Source organism: Hyperolius riggenbachi, chromosome 8, assembly GCF_040937935.1.
Source record: "Hyperolius riggenbachi isolate aHypRig1 chromosome 8, aHypRig1.pri, whole genome shotgun sequence".
Taxonomy (NCBI): Eukaryota; Metazoa; Chordata; class Amphibia; order Anura; family Hyperoliidae; genus Hyperolius; species Hyperolius riggenbachi.
In genome coordinates, this window is record NC_090653.1 from 152,004,027 (window position 1) to 152,023,573 (window position 19,547).

Consider the following 19,547-nt stretch of genomic DNA (forward strand, 5'->3'; position numbering starts at 1 on the left):
TGGGCAGTTGCCCAGTTTGACCCTATAGAAAGACCTAACCCTGATAAGTGAGTTCTATCAGCTTCTTTATCAGCAGTAGAGTATTGAAAGTTGTTAGCCATCAGTAAAAGCAAAAAGTTTTGAATCAGGATGATACTATTTATTGCCTAACTTAAAAGAATAATTGCATCCACTGTGCTTGTAGCTAAAACTTGTGAACTCGGAATTTATGATGCCTCTGTGACAGTGTGAGGATTCAGTAAACAAGGAGTCTTATCTATTAGTCATAAATCAGCTAACAACCTCTCACCCCATTTAGATGTTCTCTTTCATTTAAGACGGGATCCCCAACCTGTGGTCCGCGGCCCACTGGTGGTCCGCAGGACGTTTTCAGTTGGGCCGCGGGACTGTCCTCTTGCCTGCCCCCTCCGCCCGTCCCCCTCCGCGGCCGCCGCTGCTGTCACCTCTGGCAGCCGCTTAGTCTCTTATAATCCCCCTTCTCTCTCTTGCCAGCGTGTGATTCACAGCAGCACACCCTTCAGCTGCTGTGATAGAGAGGGAGAAAGCAGAACAGAGAGAGCGGCTTCCTGTAGCGGCGCGGTTACTATAGAAACCGCTCTATCGTTCCTGCTTCCTCCCTCTCCATCACAGCAGCCGCGGGGCGCGCTGCAGTGCAGTGAATCATACTCCGGCGGCGGCGAGAGAGAGGGGAATATAAGAGACCACCGGCAGAGGTAACTTCAGCGGCGCACCCCCGTAACCCGCTGCGCACGACACTGTTTACTAGGACGCTTCCCCCCGCGGGCCCCAGAAAAGTTTGGTCAGAAAGTGGTCCCCGAGCCGGAAAAGGTTGGGGACCCCTGATTTAAGACATCTTAATGACGTGTATTTATGCTTTCAAAAAATCTATGTATCCCTTTTGATGTTACATGTATATAGTTGTCTGTTCCAACATCTTGTAAGCAAACAGGATTTAAGTCTGACGAAGGCTGTACAGCCGGAAGCTTTTTTTAAGTTAGCCAATAAATGGTATCATCCTGATTCAAAACTTCTTGCTTCTTTATATACTGTCCATCCATCTTATTCAATATGCATCGCGTTGGGTATAGAATAAGAGGCAATTAATTATTACACGTGTCTGGACAGTTTTTGCATAAAAATGAGTTTTTAGTCATGCATACGCATGTGCACTGCATCAAAATGCAGATCATTTTATTTAAAATGTACCCAAAAAAACCCTGGATAAATATTATCTTTCAAGGTGCTTTTCATGATTACTTAGTATTCCAGCTATAGAGGCCAGATTCTAAATTAATTCAAATTTTATGTTCTCTGCAATCACAATATAAAATATGTATTGCACTGTAATTGTCCTTCAGCCACAGACAGAATTCATCCGTAATGCAAGCTAATTGTAGGCATAGTGTGAATAGTCTGCGCTCATGCTGTCTTTAAAATGTTGTTATAGATAGTGAATATACATAGCACGGAAAACAGGGAAAAGTAATTGGGATCAAAATGCCGCAGCTACAGGAATTTTAATGTATGCCTTCCTTGTTGCACAAGCTGTTGACACTGCAGCATGCTTTCCTTCACATTAGGACAACATTATGGATCTGCAAATTATAAATGATTACTCATCAACAACTTAGTTTTCACATTACTTGTTAACAGTTCCCTTTCACAAAAATATAGGCACTTACGTAAACAAGTGTACCAAAAACTGGTCCTTCCAAAATTTAAGCAAGACAGACATTTTTGTAAAGTAATCATTATGGCAAATTTCTCTCTGGGGCGCTACATTGCGTGTCCTGTAAAAACAGGACCGCAAAGGAGGGGAAAAGTCAGAACATGCATTACATCTACGATGCGACATATACAGTGAGTGCTTAATTGCAAGTGTAAATGTGCACGGTGTCCAGTAGCGTGCTGCATGCCTCATGTCATTTTGACAGATTGCACTGCACTGCAACCGTTACAATGTAAATACATTGTGTTGTAATTATATTGGCCAACGCAACACACCGCGACCTGTCAGTGTGAATGTACCTAACCCTAAATACTAAATACATTCCACCATCCTGTGGTATCTAGTGCTTTAAGGATTCAAAAAAGTTAGTGCTGGTTTCAGTTCATGTAGAGCAGTGTTTCTGAACATTATTGTAGCATGTACCCCTTTATTAATGACTGTGATGGCTACGTACACCCTACTGTTGGTGACATGATCTCAAATGCCCCTTGATGCATGTACCGTATTTTTTGGATCATAAGATGCACTTTTTCTCCCTCAAAAGTGGGGGCTAAAAATCTGTGCGTCTTATGGTCCGAAGGTATCCCCGAACACCATTACCTATTACCTATTATGAGCATCCCCTCCTGTCTCCTAAAAGGCCTTCCTCGATAATTTCCCTGCAAGTTACCCATTCAATTGCATAATAAAACATCCCAGGCAGGCACTGGGCCATACATTAGTGACAAGGAAGAAGACCATAACCTCCCTTATTATTGTTTGGCTTCAATGTCTTTTCGGCAGGACATAAACAGTCCATCCACACCAATCAAACCAAAATAGGTTCTTTTGGAAGCTCTCAGTCAATCCTTCAGGGGGTGTTTCCCAAAACCATGCCCACTGCCGTGTTAGTCCGCCTGGCACCGCTGTAAGTGGCACTGATCAATCTGCAGGCAGAACATCGGGGGGTGCATGCAGCCAGTCATCTTGCTTCTAGAAACTTTGGCTTGTAAGGAAAAACCCAATACTCTCTGGATACTCGTCTCACCCCAGTACTTTGTAATGGAACAGTGAAAGATGTCCCCACGAAGACTATTCCTAATTCTTGTAAAACAGCTAGATGGCACCTGAGGAAGGTAGGCAAAGCCTGAAATGTTGTGCCTGCTGTGTACTTGTATTCTACTTCCAATGTAGCAATAAATGGGATAGTTCCAGAGTAGAAGAGCCCTGATACATTTTGTGTGCATTTTGACCACACATTAGGAGTTGATAAATTCCTGTTAGACTGATGACTCACAAATAATCTGCTATTACTTTTCCCGGTGGCTTGTGTATATCATGCTCTTGGAGCTTTAAAGAGGAACCAAGGATTGAACTTCATCCCAATCAGTAGCTGATACCCCCTTTTCCACCAGAAAAAATAAGCAATTTTATTCATTGTTATTTTCACTACAGTCTATCTTTAAAGAGTTTTGTAATTCCGCCCACTCCTTGCCATAGTCTGCTGTTATAGCAAGTGAGGGAAACCTCGCCAACAGGGCCCCAGTCATTCATAAACACCTGAAAGATGTTTAACATTTCCCAGTCTAAAATTACATTTAAAAATATCTTAGCTGGTAAAATCTGCTAATTGAATTAACATTTACTGCATCAGGGCCCCTGTCCAAAAGGAAGTTTATATATTCATGTTTTATGTCTATCTAAGGGAATGAGCATACATTTATATGAACTATTTTTGTGTTAATGTGCATTTTAAGCACGGCACAATTATTTAGTCACATCAAGGAAAAATATACCACATGTTTAAAAGCTACAAATCATATTTTTTTTACTGAAGTCATTTTGCTTTTTTAACATACCTATTGTCGTTCTTTGTCATTAGTACACTGTGTAAACGAGACAGGTGTATATTATACACTCAGTCCTGCACAGAGGACTACAGAGGTAGCGTCGTGTGGCCATAGCTGACTGAGCTGTCACGTAGCAGAGACACAAATACGTCAAATGAGTGTGACAGAGTTTTGCATTGACAGTCTAAAATAAGAGGCTCTTTTCCAGAACGTATAAGAGTGTGCGTAGACATGGGAATGGTTTCCAGCTATGACGTACATAATGTGTGTAGCTTCTTCTAGCCTTTCATTTTGTAACTGTCTCACTGCCAAGCTTCTTCTTAGCCTTGTGTAGGCTGTAGGAATAAGCGGACTTAATGAAAACATACATTTTACAACATTCATGGCAGGAAAAAGAACCTACTTGTCGTGGTTTCCCCTAGTTGTATATAATCTGAATTAATATTTATAGTTTTATTGTAAAGATGTATAGATTTTCTATAGTGAAGTCTGTTAGTTAAAGCCTAAGTAAAGGCAAATAAGAAAAACACCTTTAAGTACATTGAGAAGCCGCCTGAATTATTTTACTGAATTTTCAATGCGATAAAGCAGTCACACTGATTATGAATCTGGTCATGTGGTCACATTTCCCCCTCTTGTCAATCATAGGATATTATCTTGGAGGCAGCGCTGTGTACAGTTAGTAAACACGCAGGGGCGTAACTAGAAACCACTGGGCCCCCTGCAAAACTTTGGATGGGGCCCCCTCCCCTTGCACACTGAATAGGGACTGTCCTCAAATCTTTGTCTACAAAACTTTGTATGATTCCTTATCAGTGGCTGAGCAGATGCAATCACTGGAACAATTGTGCAGAGAGCAAACGTTTTTTCTCTCCTTGCCCTTAGTTGTCAGTCTCTCAGGACAGGCCCCCATGTGGCTGTTGGGCCCCCCTGCGGCTGCATCCCTTGCAGGATCTATTGTTATGCCCCTGTAATAACGCCTTTTTACCTGTGGCTCTGGTCCCATTGCCCTGCAACCCCCATTCATAAAAAAATTAATGTCACAAACAAAATGGTGTTATATAATCCTTGCATATTATCCTGAAATTTTGCAGACAAATGTTTCGCTCACGTAGTATCAGTAGGTCAAAAACTTCAGGACAAAGATGCGTGAAGTACCAATCTTTAGCGACAACTCATCTGGCATTAGAGGCCACATGATGAATGAATGTATGAGTAAGATACGTCGCCCTTTTGAGTTTGTCGCCCAACAGGAAAATGCAAGAGTCAAGTGAATGATATGACCACACAAATCCTGTTCCACATATTGCGCCAATAAGTCCGGGCCCTAGGGCTCGCCCACCAAGTGTGCCACAGGGTGCCTCTGCTGCTACATCCCCTAAAGCATGTGCAAGCTTTTGTTTTAAATAATTTGGATAGCCTGTCGGGCGTGATATACAGTAGGTACAGTGGAGCAATTTAATGGACGATTCTAGAGTAGAGTAATACTTGCTAATTTTTCTCACAGTAGTACAACAATGGGCCCAACATTTTTCAGAAATAGTGCAGCCCACATCCATCTCCCACATGAGGGTATATGGCATGAGGGTATATTACTGTTATATTTGCATATATGGGCTTGTAAATAGTGACGGACGCAAAAACTGAAAAAATGCATCTTTAATTTCAAATAAAATATTGTTGCTATACATTGTACTAGGGACATAATTTAAATGTTGTAATAACTGGGATGAATGGGCAAATAAAATATGTGAGTTTTAATCACAGCAGCATGCTTTATTTTAAACTATAATGTCCAAAAACTGATCAGCAAAATGCCACCAATGCGCCCAGTGTAAACCAGCCCTTCAGGGTGTATAAAGCATATAATTCTTCATACACCATTCTCAGTCTTTAAAGCCATATGCGCTTCTCAAACCCTTGCTATGCTTTCCCCAGTGCCCAGTGCAAGGCATACATTACCTGTCCGCAGCCCCTTGTCCCCGATAGGTCCAGGCGCACTCTGTTCTTCAAATACACGCGCCACTTGGTTGTCTATTAACGTGGCCGCGTGTATGATGTCACACACGCGCCCTTACTAGGAAACCACATGGTGCATGTGTATTGAGCACGGAGTGCACCCGGAGCTTGCGGAGGGACAAGGGAAGGGCACGGGCAGGTAATGTATGCCTTGCACTGGGCACTGAGGGGACATTTAACATAAATGGGGGACAGCACCGCAGGTTTTGCCGCGTTCATCGATCGTTCTGAAATTGCATGCCATTCCTGGCGCGACCGCAATCAAACAAGTTGGCCCAACTTCTTGCAGCATGTACGATTAACAATGCAACCAATTTTCGTCCCTAAATTGTTGGTTGGGCATGCACTCAACGGCACCGATTTTCATCCAATTCGATTATAATAATCAAATCAGATAGTCAATTGGCCACCAAGTCGCCTGATGTGTGACCACCTTTATTCAGTCTACCCAAGCAGTATCTGAAAATGCACAGGTTAGTTTTAGAAAACCATCAAGCCGGGTAATACAAAATGAACAATGCAAAAATGGCTGATGTACCATGTACTGCAGTTATGAAAATGAAAAAAAAAATCAACATTTCCATCCAATTTTAATTTCATGTGACACAATCAGGACTGGCTGTAGGTAGAATGGGGCCTTGGGCAATAGTTATATGGGGCCTACTTGACTTGACCGGTCACTTCCCCCCCTCACAATGGGGCCCCCCTGAACTGACCAGACCCGCTCACAAGCTCAACCCCTTAGTGTAGAGTGGTCCCCCACACATCGGTCTGTGTCCTTGCCCGATGCTGATCAGGCGAGGACAAAAAGCAAAGTACACATAGCAAAGGAGGAGCATGCCAGGCAGAAGGGTGACTTTGTTCCGCTGTAAGCAATCAGCAGGGCTTGGAGGACCCCTATACACTTATGGGGAGACATGGGGGGGCAACAGCTGACTCTGGGCCCTGTGCATTTAGCCCAGTTTGCCCCCATAAAAGCATCGGACCTGGACACAACTGGAACCGTACAGCACAACCAGGACTCACATCTAGAGCTCTAAAGGGGCGCATACACTGTTCGATTTCAGCGATCAATCAATTCTATAGAATCGATTGATCAGAAATCGATTCTTTCAAATCTATCGATCGATTTGTGCCCAATTTCAATGGATTTGATCTGTCTGACAGGATGGAATATCTAGGTCGAACTGCTGCTGGTAGCAGATCCATGGCCCATAGAGTTGCATTGGATCTAATGATCCAATAACGCATTTAGATCAATTTCCAATAGATTTCATTCTGAAATCTATTGGAAATCTGTTCCTAGTGTGTGGCACACATCAGATAGATTCCTGTCAGATTCGACTTGACAGGCATCTGACAAAAATCTATCTGATAGTCGAATCTGCTGCAAATCTATAAATGTAAGGCCACCGTAAAGTTCCAATGTCTGTAGATAAAAGGCCTTATCATCAGTGGCTCAATTACTCTGTACAGGATTCACTCCTCTGCAGCTGCATAATGTTTTACAGTTTAGGTTTATCTGTGACAATAAAATTCTCATTACCAAAAGATGAAAGAAGTATCTGACCTCTAACATTTCTCCATATCTGATCCTACCTCCAGCTTCATTTCTCTGGCTTAGGTCATATTATAGTTTGATGTGCATTTAAAACGTATTTCCCTTTTTATATTATGAAAAGATAATAAAGTTTTGCCTGTTGTAAAGATTTCCAGCCATCCTTGAAATGTATTCATCTACTGCATAAAGTGTTCTTTGCTCACGAGTAAAAATGAGCTTTTGAATTTCGAAATGCTTCGGCACAGAACCAGAACCCTTACATATGTCGGCTGGAAGGGGCGGAGATGGGGTTAACTTAGCTTTGTTGCCGCCTCTACCCGCCGCGCGATCCATCCTTCTGATTCTTTTTTCTTCACAACCTGGCCCATATGCAATTAACTTTTTGTCCTGAGTTTTCTCCTAGGAGGTCATTTTTCAACTTCTATTGAAAATAACTTTTCAGCATTTTGCAATTAAAAAAGTACCAAAAAGTAGGTGAGAAAGTACTATGAAAATTATTCTGAGTATTTTCTTGCTTGCTGGTGGCTAAAAATGCATTTTATTGTTGAGATGTGAAAATACCATCTAGGAGAAAACCCAGGAGAAAAAGGTAATTACAAGTGGGCCCTGGAGAGAGAAAGTATAGGTGAGATAGAACCGCGACGTGGAGTGTTTGCCTATTGTAACATCTTTCCTCACCCTTTCCTCTTCCTGTACAATCTGAAATCTTAAATGCTGTTAGGTGCAGCTCTGCAGATTTTATTTACAGGTGAAATTCAAAAAATCAGAATATTGTGCTAAAGTTCATTTATGTTGGTAATTTAGCTTAAAAGATGAAACTAATATAAGAAATAGACCCATTACATAAAAAGCAAGATAATTCAAGCCATTATTTGTTATAATGTTGATGATTATGGCTTACTTACTGCTTATGAAAACCCCAAAATCAAAATCTCAGAAAATTAGAATATTGTGAAAAGGTTCAATATTGTACGCTCAAAATGTCAGACTCTAATCAGCTGATTAATCCAAAACACCAAAGGGTTCCTGAGCTTTTAAATGGTCTATCAGTCTGGTTCAGACATAATGACATAAATAACCTGTTGCACAATATTCTTATTTTTCGAGTTTCACCTGTACACAGTGTTCCAAAGCTTGTAGACAAAATACCTAGTTTCTCAAAATGCTCTGGGAAGAGAATCCTGAATAGCTAAACAATCTAGGCTGGAACATCACTGGGAAGGCAGAGCTACATACCAGTGCTGTTAAACTTTATTTATAAAGCGCTAACCTATTACGCAGCGCATTGAACTGCTTTTCCATAAAGTAGGGACAACTGTAAGATGGGCAAAACGATTGACTCTTTTAGAATGTACACTGTCCCTGTCCTGAACAGGAAAAAAAAGTGGCAGGAGCCTTTGGGGAAAAAAGAAGGGAAATTTGGGACCCAATAAAATAGTGGGTGCCGAGGCTTCCCAATACGTCCGTGCCCCCTATGTAATGCCGCAATTTGCATATCCGGACGCCTCCGTGCCCACGATTTTAGCAGGCTGCCCACATTTCCCTCCTTTGCCACACATTATGGATTTGCTGCAAGGGGGGTAGTTTAAGGTTTTGGGGGGTTAAGTGTTAGGCACCACCTGAAGGGGAGGTGTTAAAGAGACATTGAAGCGAGAATAAATCTCGCTTCTTGTCTCAAGTCAGCAGGGGCATGTGTGCCCCTGCTAAAACGCCGCTATCCCACGGCTAAACGAGGGTCCCTGACCCCCCAACCCCCCCTGCAAAATCTACGACCAACTTGGTCGGAGATTTTGCTGCTCTTGAGGCAGGGCTAACGGCTGCAGCCCTGCCTCTCAGCGCCGTCTATCAGCGGCGCATCGCCGCCTCTCCCCCGCCCCTCTCAGCGAAGGAAGACTGAGAGGGGCGGGGAGAGGCGGAGATACACGCTGACAGACGCGCGTGAGGCAGGGCTGCGGCGGTTAGCCCTGCCTTAATCCGGTAGAGGGGATGCGCTGCTCGGAGGGGACTTCGGGAGGTAAGGGACCCCCGTTTAGCCGCGGGATAGCGGAGTTTTAGCAGGGGCACGCATGCCCCTGCTGACTATGAGGTCTGAAGCGAGATTTATTCTCGCTTCAGACTCTCTTTAAGGGTTAGGCATAGGTAGAGGTAGGGTTAATGGTTAGGCATCGGAAGAGGAAGGATTAAGGTTTAGTCATCGGTAGAGGGAGGTCTTATGGTTAGGCATCATTAGAGGGAGGTCTTAGGGTTAGGCATCGGTAGAGGGCGGTCTTACGGTTAGGCATCATTAGAGGGAGGTCTTAGGGTTAGGCATCGGTAGAAGGCAGTCTTAGGGTTAGGTATTGGTAGAGGGAGATCTTAAGGTTAGGTATCATTAAAGGGAGGTCTTAGGGTTAGGCATCGGTAGAGGGAGGTCTTAGAGTTAGGCATCGGTAGAGGGAGGTCTTAGGGTTAGGCATCGGTAGAGGGAGATCTTAGGGTTAGGCATCGGTAGAGGGAGATCTTAGGGTTAGGCATCGGTAGAGGGAGGTCTTAGGGTTAGGCATCGGTAGAGGGAGGGTTCTGTGTGAGAGCAGGGTTGGGTTAAAACATAGTAAAATATCGGTAAAGATTACCGATATTTTACTATTGGAATTAAGTAGTAGAATATTGGTAATCTCATTACCAATATTCTACTAGCGGCAATCCCCTGCACCCCTTTTTCCAGGTGCTTTTTTTTCATGAATTCATCCCTGTCACGAGGTGTAACGTGGCAATGAAATGTAATGTGGCAGTAATGGCTACTAGTGAGCTACATGTGAATTCTTTAGCTGCATACATTGCACTGGATGGCGTCAGACATTGTATTCATCTTTATATGCAGCTCTGTACTGCCATATGCAGGGACTCTGTACACAGATTTGCTAGCAGCACATCTTTATTTATGTTAGCTACATCATTATTGTGCATCACGTATTTACATAGTAGAGCCCACTAGAAGCCCCCCGGACACGGTTCTGTTCATGGCGATGCAAGTAGAAATGTTGTCTCACTATATTATCATTGAATTATTTCCTTGGGCATGATGTAAATAATGGCTCATTTTATTTAATGATGTGAGTAATTGTATTCCTTCTCTTATGTTTTAGGCATTGAATACAGTTCACTTATGCCTCGCCCTCAGATTTAATCTGACGGGGCTCCAGAGAATTTTGCCATGAGCAAAATAATCACATACAAAGATCTCTTTAGTGTATGCTGCTTTCACAAGCAATTGCTTCTATAAATTACATAGAAATGCTCCAGCTTTGCTTAATGTTCTCATTTCATGTAATATATGTAAGTATAGGGAAACATGTGCACCTCCCAGTACTCATGCTACATACATCAGACACCACTAACTTATGACTTTGTGTAGAATGAATTCAGTAGCTGGGGAGCCATTCATCTGCAGGCCTGCCCTGTAAACATGGCCTCTGCTGGAAATCAGCTCTCCATGTGCACACACTGACTGGAATACATGTTGGTCTTGGTGCATTTGCAGAGTTATTTCTATGGTACTTCACAAGCTGAGTAGAACCAAGAGCCCAGCGCTGAAACCCAATAAGGTGTAACATGATTATCCACATCTACAGTAGGTACTTTGCATCAGTCAAGGTAAAGTGATGCTTTAAGAAGCCAGTGCTCTTGAAGAAGCACATATTGCAGGACGAAAAGATTGTCGACCATCCTCCGCACCTCTCATACAATCTGCATGTTTCAATAAGTATAATGTATTTTATTTGCTGTTTTGCCTTTGGAAGATTGGTTGATTAAAGTTTATGAGAAGTGTGTTGATAACAGTCAGCGTGTTGCTCCTGGAGTTTTTTTCTACCTGAACCTATCTGTGGATCTGTGGCTTCTTGCACCGCAGTATGGTTCATAGGACCACAGGCTTTATTAGTATTGGCATAGAGGCATGATAGTAGTGTGCACCCACTTTTTCTTGTCTTGTAAGGCTGATTTGCATGTGGTTTATTTATGAAAATTAGATGGCCAGTCAACCAGATTTCAGCTCTTTAAGCATTTCAAGGTGGGGTTGAAGTCCCCTGAATCCCTGATATTACCAGTTATTACTCAGCATCAAGGACGCACCAGTGGACATGCCAGAAATGAAAGGGGTTCTGGAGTGGCGTACATGAAAAATGGGCGCCGGGGAAAACACTAACCTGCTCCAACCTACTCCTAACATTAACCTGGTAAATTACCCCTGCCACCACTATGACACACTTGCCACCTCTTATCTACGCTTTATCATCCAAACGGGTTAGCTTCACTTGTTGTCTCTAGCGCCTTTATTTTTAGTGTTTTATGTGTCGTTTTTCTGGTGTGATTGCAAAATGTTTCATTCAGGAGGCTCCTCCATCCCTTTCACTCTTTAACCTTTCCCTGTCTGTCTTCTTAACTCATGGGAATACCATGGGATCTAATGGTTATTATTGGATTGTTGTAATGTGAAAGTGTGAACTAGCGTTCAGCAAAATGCAAGATGCCAGACCGTTTGGTGTTGCCACAAGTGAATTTCTCCAGGACATTACAATACTAACTCTAATTCCTAATGTCAGTGAGTTACAAAATGCTGCTTCAGAGTTGCTATTTGGTGTTGGATAGCAAGGTATGCTAAAAAGCAAAGTCAACTATAAAATGCTTGTTTCCAAAAATGTTATATTACCGACTGCCTATTAATTTCATCAAAGTCAAACTGAGATGTACCCATAATTGTATTATTATTATTGTTATTATTATTTGTAGAACTAGTATTTTTGGTTTTGATTCTGGCTTGGAAAAGAGGGGCTCCTATATGATCTTGTAAAGAAATATCTCAGACTGACTACTAGGATTGCTTATTAGTGTTGGTGTTCAAATTCGGAACATCGTTCCAAATTCACTTGAACACATTTCAGCACCATTCAGCACTGAACCTGTGCACGGGATCAGGGGGCGTTCACATACCTGTGCTTCACGGCACATTTTACTTGAACCTGATACTTCCTCCTTTTGGGTTTTGAAGGCGAAAGTATGAAGTCACATGAAATGTGCAAAGTAAGTGAAGTACCACTGACCCTTTCTGCAGGTTCAGTGCTGAATGGTGCTGGAGTGTGGTGTTCAGGTGTATTTGCAACGATGTTCTGAATTCGAATACCAACACTATTGCTGTAAATCTCCATCCAAAGCTTTATTTTAGTTTTGCCTAGATTAGGGAGGCGTTACAGACTACTTTTACTGGTATCTTGTACCTTATTGAGGTAATTTTCTCTCACTGAGAACTTGAAGTTTTTGAAATCTCTTGAATCCTGACTCAATAATATAGACATTTTAGTACAAAGATGAGGGATTAGTACTTCCGTTCTGCTCTTCTCAATGCCTGGGTCACCATCTTTGAGATTTTTTCTCTGCCTGTCTTTACAAAAGTTGAAACCAAGGAATAGGAATTTGGAAAAATATCTCCACTAAGCATGATGGTAGAAATGAGAGTACTTTTGTTATAGTCAGTTTCTATTGCTATTAAAGAGAACCTGTACTGAGTAAAAATATTTAAAATAAACACATGAGGTAACTTCAAATGAACATTACATAGTTACCTTGCCATCAGTTCCTCTCAGAAGCTCACCATTTTCTTCTGACAATAATCCCATCCAGTTCTGACAATATTTTGTCAGATCTGAAATATATCAGTTGCTGTCAGTAAAATATCAGTTGCTGTCAGTATATAGCTGAGAGGAAAACGGATGTACCAGGTAATGTCCATGTTTCCCTATGGCTCAATTGGGCGATGTTACAGTTTAACTGTGTGCTGACCAGAAAGCTGTTATGGGTAATGGATATTTTCAAAATGGAGGACGGAAAATTCCCTTGATCATAGTGAACAAATAGGACGCGGGACAGGAGAAAGACACTGAGGAGTAGACTACATGGAAGGTAAGTATGACTTGTGTATGCTTATTTTGACTTTTATTTTCAGTACAGGTTTTCTTTAAGACTACAATTTGTCAAAGCAAGTAGCTGCCATACTGATTAACTGGGGACCACTTCATGTAGGCATCAGTTGGGAATTAGGTATTGGGATTATCAGCATTTCCTATGCTAACAGGTACCAGAGATTGTGAGGGTTAGGTAGGTCAAGGGAACTTGGAGTTGTGGGGATAATGTGTTTGTCTCATGGTCTTTTAGCAGTAGTTTTGAATTAGGCTATGTTTAGGGACTATGCAAGGGGAAAGATCCTTGGAATCGATTTGGGGAAAGTTTAGGTATATTTTAAATGGTAGAGGTTAGAGCTAAGCATAGGAGAAATATCAGGGTTGGGCATCAAACAACAGATGGTTAAAGCACATCTGAGAGTGATATTGAGATTGACATATTTCCTTTGAAACAATGCATATTGCCTGTCTGTCCTGCTTATAATCTGCCTCTACTTTTAGCCATAGACCTTGACCAAACATGCAGATCAGATTTTTCTGACTGAAGTCTGACTGGATTAGATGCATGCTTGTTTCAGGTGTGTGATTTAAACACTACTGAAGCCCAAGAGATCAGCAGGACAGTCAGGTAACTGGCATTGTTTAAAAGGAAATAAATATAGCAGCCATAATATCATTATTCAGTTCGAGTGTACTTTTAAAATTATGCGCTAGTTTAAGGTTGGGGATGTTTAATGGTAGTGTTAAAGGACAGAATTTTATTAGCAATTAGACAGTGCAGAAGTGGGGTGAATAAGGTTTGGTGCAGAGCAGGGAATGAGGTAAAGGTGAAGCTCGGTAAATGGGTTGTGGAAAGGTCAAAGGTCTCAGTGAACCTTCAAATAATACAGCTTATTAGCATCACTATTTTGGAGAGATTCAGTCAATTATCGTCCTAGTGAATGCGGTCACTAAAAACTCATATTCAGAGAAAAAGAACCCTTGTAGTCACATTATGCATTTTTAATGTCTTTTTGTGGCCAGTGAGCAAAACTTCAGGGGTAATATATTGTAATATTACTTTAGAGTAAACCTATAATTTATGGAGACATCCGTTGGCCATGAACTGCACACTTGAAATTTTATGACGTAATGTAAAAAATAAATCACTCTTACTCCAAAAGTTCATAAAAAATAATCAATGCTAGGCTCTGGGGTCAGAAATGAATGATCGGCATGAGTACAAAATGAATAATTAATTAAATAATTAAACTGTGTATGTGATTTAACACGTTGAATTAAGAATGCTTTGCTACTCTGCATTACATATGCCTAACACAGGACTTATAGGAAACAATTATATTGTAATTCAATGGTCCATAAAGATAATAAAGAAACAAATATAACCTGTTATTTGCAGCACTGTGGCATAGTGCATAATACTCTCACTTTGCAGCACTGGATCTCTGGTTCAAATACCAGCTAGCTGCATGGCATTTGTATGTTCTTTCTGTGTCTGTGTGGATTTCATCCAGGCACTTATACAGATAATTTAATTAGCTTCCCCCCAAAATTGGCCCTAGACTACAGTGGGCATATCACTATGGGTGGGATTAGATTGTGATCTCATCTGATGGACAGTTAGTGACAGGGCTATACAGTATACTGTGTACAGCAGTGCTGAAGATGTTGGTGCTGTATAAATTGTAAATATTAATAATTTGTATTATAGAGTTATGTAGTATTGACACCTGCCACAGTGTCTTACATAGTACATAGTCACCGACTGTCTCTCAGAGGAGCTCACTGTCTGGGTTCTCCACTCTAGTGAAGTTGGCCTGCTGGCTAATTACAGTACAAACACAGATTGCCTGCCAAATCGATCCACCTGCTAAATCAAGCAAGTGACCAAGATTCTTCATTCATCCATTGTCACTCAATATTTTGAGGATCGTTCGTTTTGACCGATGTTTCTGTGATGTGTATACAAGCCTTAATCCTTAACATAATCACAGTCAAATGTCCCTGAATTATGCTATTTAACCTCTTGAGGACCAGAGGTTTATACTCCCTAGTGACCAGGCGATTTTTTTTTACAATTCGGCACTTCACAATTTTAATGGTTTATTGCTCAGTCATACAACTTAGCACCCAAACAGATTTTACCTTCTTTTCTTCCCACTAATGGAGCTTTCTTTTGGTGGTATTTGATTGCTGCTGCAATTTTTTTTTTAATTAATCAAAAAACATCTAATTTTAATGAAAAAAAAATAATGTATTCTCCCTCCCCCCCACCTCCAAATCTGCCCTAGACAACGATACATACACTACACTACACTTGCATAGGCATATGCCTATGATAGGGATTAGATTGTGAACCCCTCCGAGGTTCACAGTTCCAGTTTAGTGACTAGGCAATCCTCTGTGCAGCGCTGCGTAGGATGGTAGTGCTATATAAATAAATGTTGCCTTATAAATCTTGAAACCAGCCTGCCAGCTCCAATCGCGGACTGACAGGCTGATCGCTGCGGCTCTATGTTTACAATCACAGGAGCATGCACTTGTGTAATCTCGCTTCTCTCGAGATGGCGGCATATGGCGTGACCGAGGAACAACAGAGCCACTCTGCAGCCGCCAATCTGCGTTAGGTGGTCGCAGATTGGTTAAATAATATTGAAATCTTCTGCAGCACTTTTACATAGTGTATATAGTGTCAATGACTATCCTCAGAGGCGCTCGCAATCTAATCCCTACCATAGTCTTAGTCCAATTTCCTTACCAAGAGGACCAAGTTACCAAATAACTTATTACAAATCATGCTGAGGATTTATTTTACAACACATTGATTCAAAACCTATATACTGTATTCATGCAATTAAAATAAATTACTTTACTTACTAGTGTATTCCGAAAGTACAATTATATCATCAAAAATGACAATCTAATTTCAAAATGTATGAAAACAGAGCCAATGTTCTGTAAGTGTATGGTTCTGATGAATAACATCACTTACCGTACTTGAATTTCATAATCTCAGCATTTTATGTATTTCAGAAAATTAAAGCTTACAGAAATATTGCTGCAAAAGTCAATGAAATAATGAAGTGCTTTCCTAAAAAAATCAATCTGAAGACTATTGTTGTTTACTCTGTTGGGAATTTGTTAAGGATAAATTCACAAATATGGAAGAAATATACCATTTCGGTAAATAACCTCTCTGAAAACCTGTAAGAGTGAACAGAGGCGCCAGCAGGATAAACGGTTCTAAAAGGCTTAAAATCCCTCAGGAGGTGGTGGTGGACTCGCCTTCCCGAAGCAGACAAGATACCGTCAGTTTTATGACAACAGGTTTATTAATATACTCCAAAACAAACAGTGCAACGCGTTTCACGGGTATGTTCCCGCTTCCTCAGGCAATAAACAGATAGGAGTACACAGTATAGTCTCAAGGTCACGAATAGCGCCTCTGACCTTGAGCTATGCGTGACCTTGAGACTATACTGTGTGCTCCTATCTGTTTATTGCCTGAGGAAGCGGGAACATACCCGTGAAACGCGTTGCACTGTTTGTTTTGGAGTATGTTAATAAACCTGTTGTCATAAAACTGACGGTATCTTGTCTGCTTCGGGAAGGCGAGTCCACCACCACCTCCTGAGGGATTTAAAGCCTTTTAGAACCTTTTATCCTGCTGGCGCCTCTGTTCACTCTTACATTATCAATATGAGGACAGGTCTAATCTCCTCACCTGCCTATACAGTGGTTACCTAGGAGGTAACCCACGTTTTTGAGTATATACATTATATACTTTTCATTTCCAACCCTTGTTTTGCATACTACACTATATTGGGCTCTCGGTATTTCTTTTGTCTTTATCTCTGAAACCCTGTATATGGGGCACGTATCATTTTAAACCTTTTTAAAAATACACCTTCAATAAATTCAACATTACTTTTTAAAAGTACCCAAATATATTTTAAAGAGGCACTGTAGTGACATATAGTAGAATGCAGTAAATTATTCAGGATACCAACTTTTATGTTAATTTTTCCGGTTTCAGCATCAGAAATACAAAGCTGGAGGGGGTTGCAGCCAGAAAGGGGGAGCAGCGGGCACAGCGGTGGAAGGGGGGGGGGGGTCAGACCCACCCCTCAGCTGGGACTCCCTTGTCCGTGCTCCCCCTCCAGCTATTTGCCCAGCATTACTGTCAGCAGCAAGCGGGGAAGCAATGACTCATCTCCTTCTGGTCCAGGCATTGCGTTCCACCACTCATGTCACTTCCTGCAATGCCACCCACTGTACTTTCGCAGTACAGTCGGCGTCATTGCAGGAAGTGACGTGAGTGGTGGAACACAATGCAAAAGGGGAGCACGGGCAGGGGAGCTCCAGGTGAGGGAGGGGGGTCTGCCCCCCCTCTCCGCCGCTGTGCTCGCTGCTTCCCCTTTTTTGGCTGCTACCCCCTCCAGGCTACCTATGCTAGGGGAAATTATACTACCTGGGGGGGGGGGGGGTGCCGGCATCCTCACAAGTTTGCCTCAGGCGACAAAAAGTCTAGAACTGGCCCTGGCAAAGGGGTATTGGTATACTCTCAAACCGGGGTGTGGCGTAGGAGCCAAGGAGTCGGAGCAATTGTTGGGTACCTGAAGTCAGAGGTTACATAAACTGAGGAATTGGCGTTGGATGATTTTTGCCCACAGCCCTGCTCACAAATGTCTGTAACACTGTTTTATTTTTTTTAGCACACTGAGATCACAGTATGGTCAAACAGATGTTGCTGTTGCTGTGACACTGTGTGTGGGTAACATAGCATGCGTCGTGTCACAAATGTCAGACACTTAATCATTTTTGGGCAGTAATGGTCAGCTATAATGGTGACATAGCTTCCCAGATGTTGCTGTGACAAGGTAACAGTACACGTTGATCACACAGCAGGCAGTGATCAGTAAAGTAGTATTGTCACACGTCTGTGACATTGTGTTTTTGTTGGCACACTGATATCACCAATAACATAGTGCGGTTGGTCACACTGGTGTGTGGGTAACACAGCACATGTTGTGTCACAAATGTAAGATGCTAAATTACTTTAGTGCAGTGTTAGTGGGCTATGACATTGGCGGAGCCAAACACAACACTGTATATGGGGGTTTTGTGTTGGTACAACTCACCACAAAAAAGCAACAACAAATAAGTACAGCAGTGTCAATGTCACTGTCAGTCCTCAAAAGGACTTTTGTGGTCAGGAAGAGTCCTCAAAAAGTCTACTGAGGGGGTTCCTAGCTGGTGAACTGCAAGTAGCAAAGCAGAGCACCTAGGAAGCAGCTACAGTATCAAACACAACAGCCTATCTCTCACTGTCCTATCTGCATCAGCAGCACGTCTCCCTGAAATGACTAATGCAGAATGAAAATGGACGCCGGGATCTTTCCATTTATAGGGGGGAGTGGCCTAGGTGATGAACATGTCTGATTGACTGTACTGTTCCAACTATATAGGGGGAAAGGGCAATAAGGTATTCCCTAGGCACTTGTCTACCTTACCCTTGTTAAAGATAATGGGCGGGGCCAACCCCAAAACAACAGGATTCAAATATACAGTAAATACGGGTTACCAGCCACCTTAATATGCCAAGTGTCAAATTTATTAATCAAAAAAAGGGAAAACATTAAAAATCTCCAAAAATACACATGTGGATGAAGCACTTGTGATTCAATAATTAAAATTGCATAGGCAACGGCTTTATAGCTATCAATTCAGCAATGAATAACATATTTTCCAATTAGATATTGCACATGGATGGTTTCACACATTAGATATTGCACATAGATAATTTCAAACATGCACACTTCAATCATCCCGCGCTTGCATACTGTACTGTTCCACCTGACTTCAGAGCGAAGGGTTAAAAAATGGCACTATGGGAAAGTAAAGGGCAAGTGCAAATGGCCTGTACAGGTCACGCTATTCACCAGTGTACAAGTAGCAACCGTTCACCTGGAACTGTTCACCAGCAAATGTGTTCAGCCATCACTATTGACTGTCTCTAAACAGCATTACTCTTATTCACATCCATGAAGTCGTACTTTAGCATTCTGCATTGAATCACAAGGAACCTTAGCTGTGCATCTGCTGTTGATGGTGTCACTTCAGGGTATTTTACAAATTAAGCATGTTCTATTACTACTGTTGTTGTTATTTTTAAGCTGCAGATACAATCTGCTTAGATCTCTATTGTTGTGTGTTTATATTTCCTCTTAATGATTTTCTCATCTTGTTTGACAAACAGGGTTATTTAAAGCAATGCAGGAAACGGAGAGACATGTTTAGCGATGAACAGCTGAAGGTCATCTTTGGGAACATTGAGGACATCTACCGGTTCCAGATGGGCTTTGTCAGAGACCTTGAGAAGCAGTACAACAATGAGGAGCCACATCTCAGTGAAATAGGACCATGTTTTCTAGAACATGTAAGTTTTAATGACCCTGTGGAATATATAGTTCTTT

General features: G+C 41.8%; 1 protein-coding gene across 9 annotated transcripts in view; it reads left to right on the forward strand.

The window, feature by feature from the left end:
• Positions 1–19,547, forward strand: part of ARHGEF9 (Cdc42 guanine nucleotide exchange factor 9) — a 662,656-nt gene that overhangs the window by 493,885 nt on the left and 149,224 nt on the right. For all 9 annotated transcript variants that reach the window (XM_068247541.1, XM_068247542.1, XM_068247540.1 and 6 more), the window contains one exon: positions 19,331–19,510. In XM_068247541.1, coding sequence (XP_068103642.1) covers positions 19,331–19,510 — 180 coding nt within the window. The remainder of the gene's footprint in view (positions 1–19,330; positions 19,511–19,547) is intronic.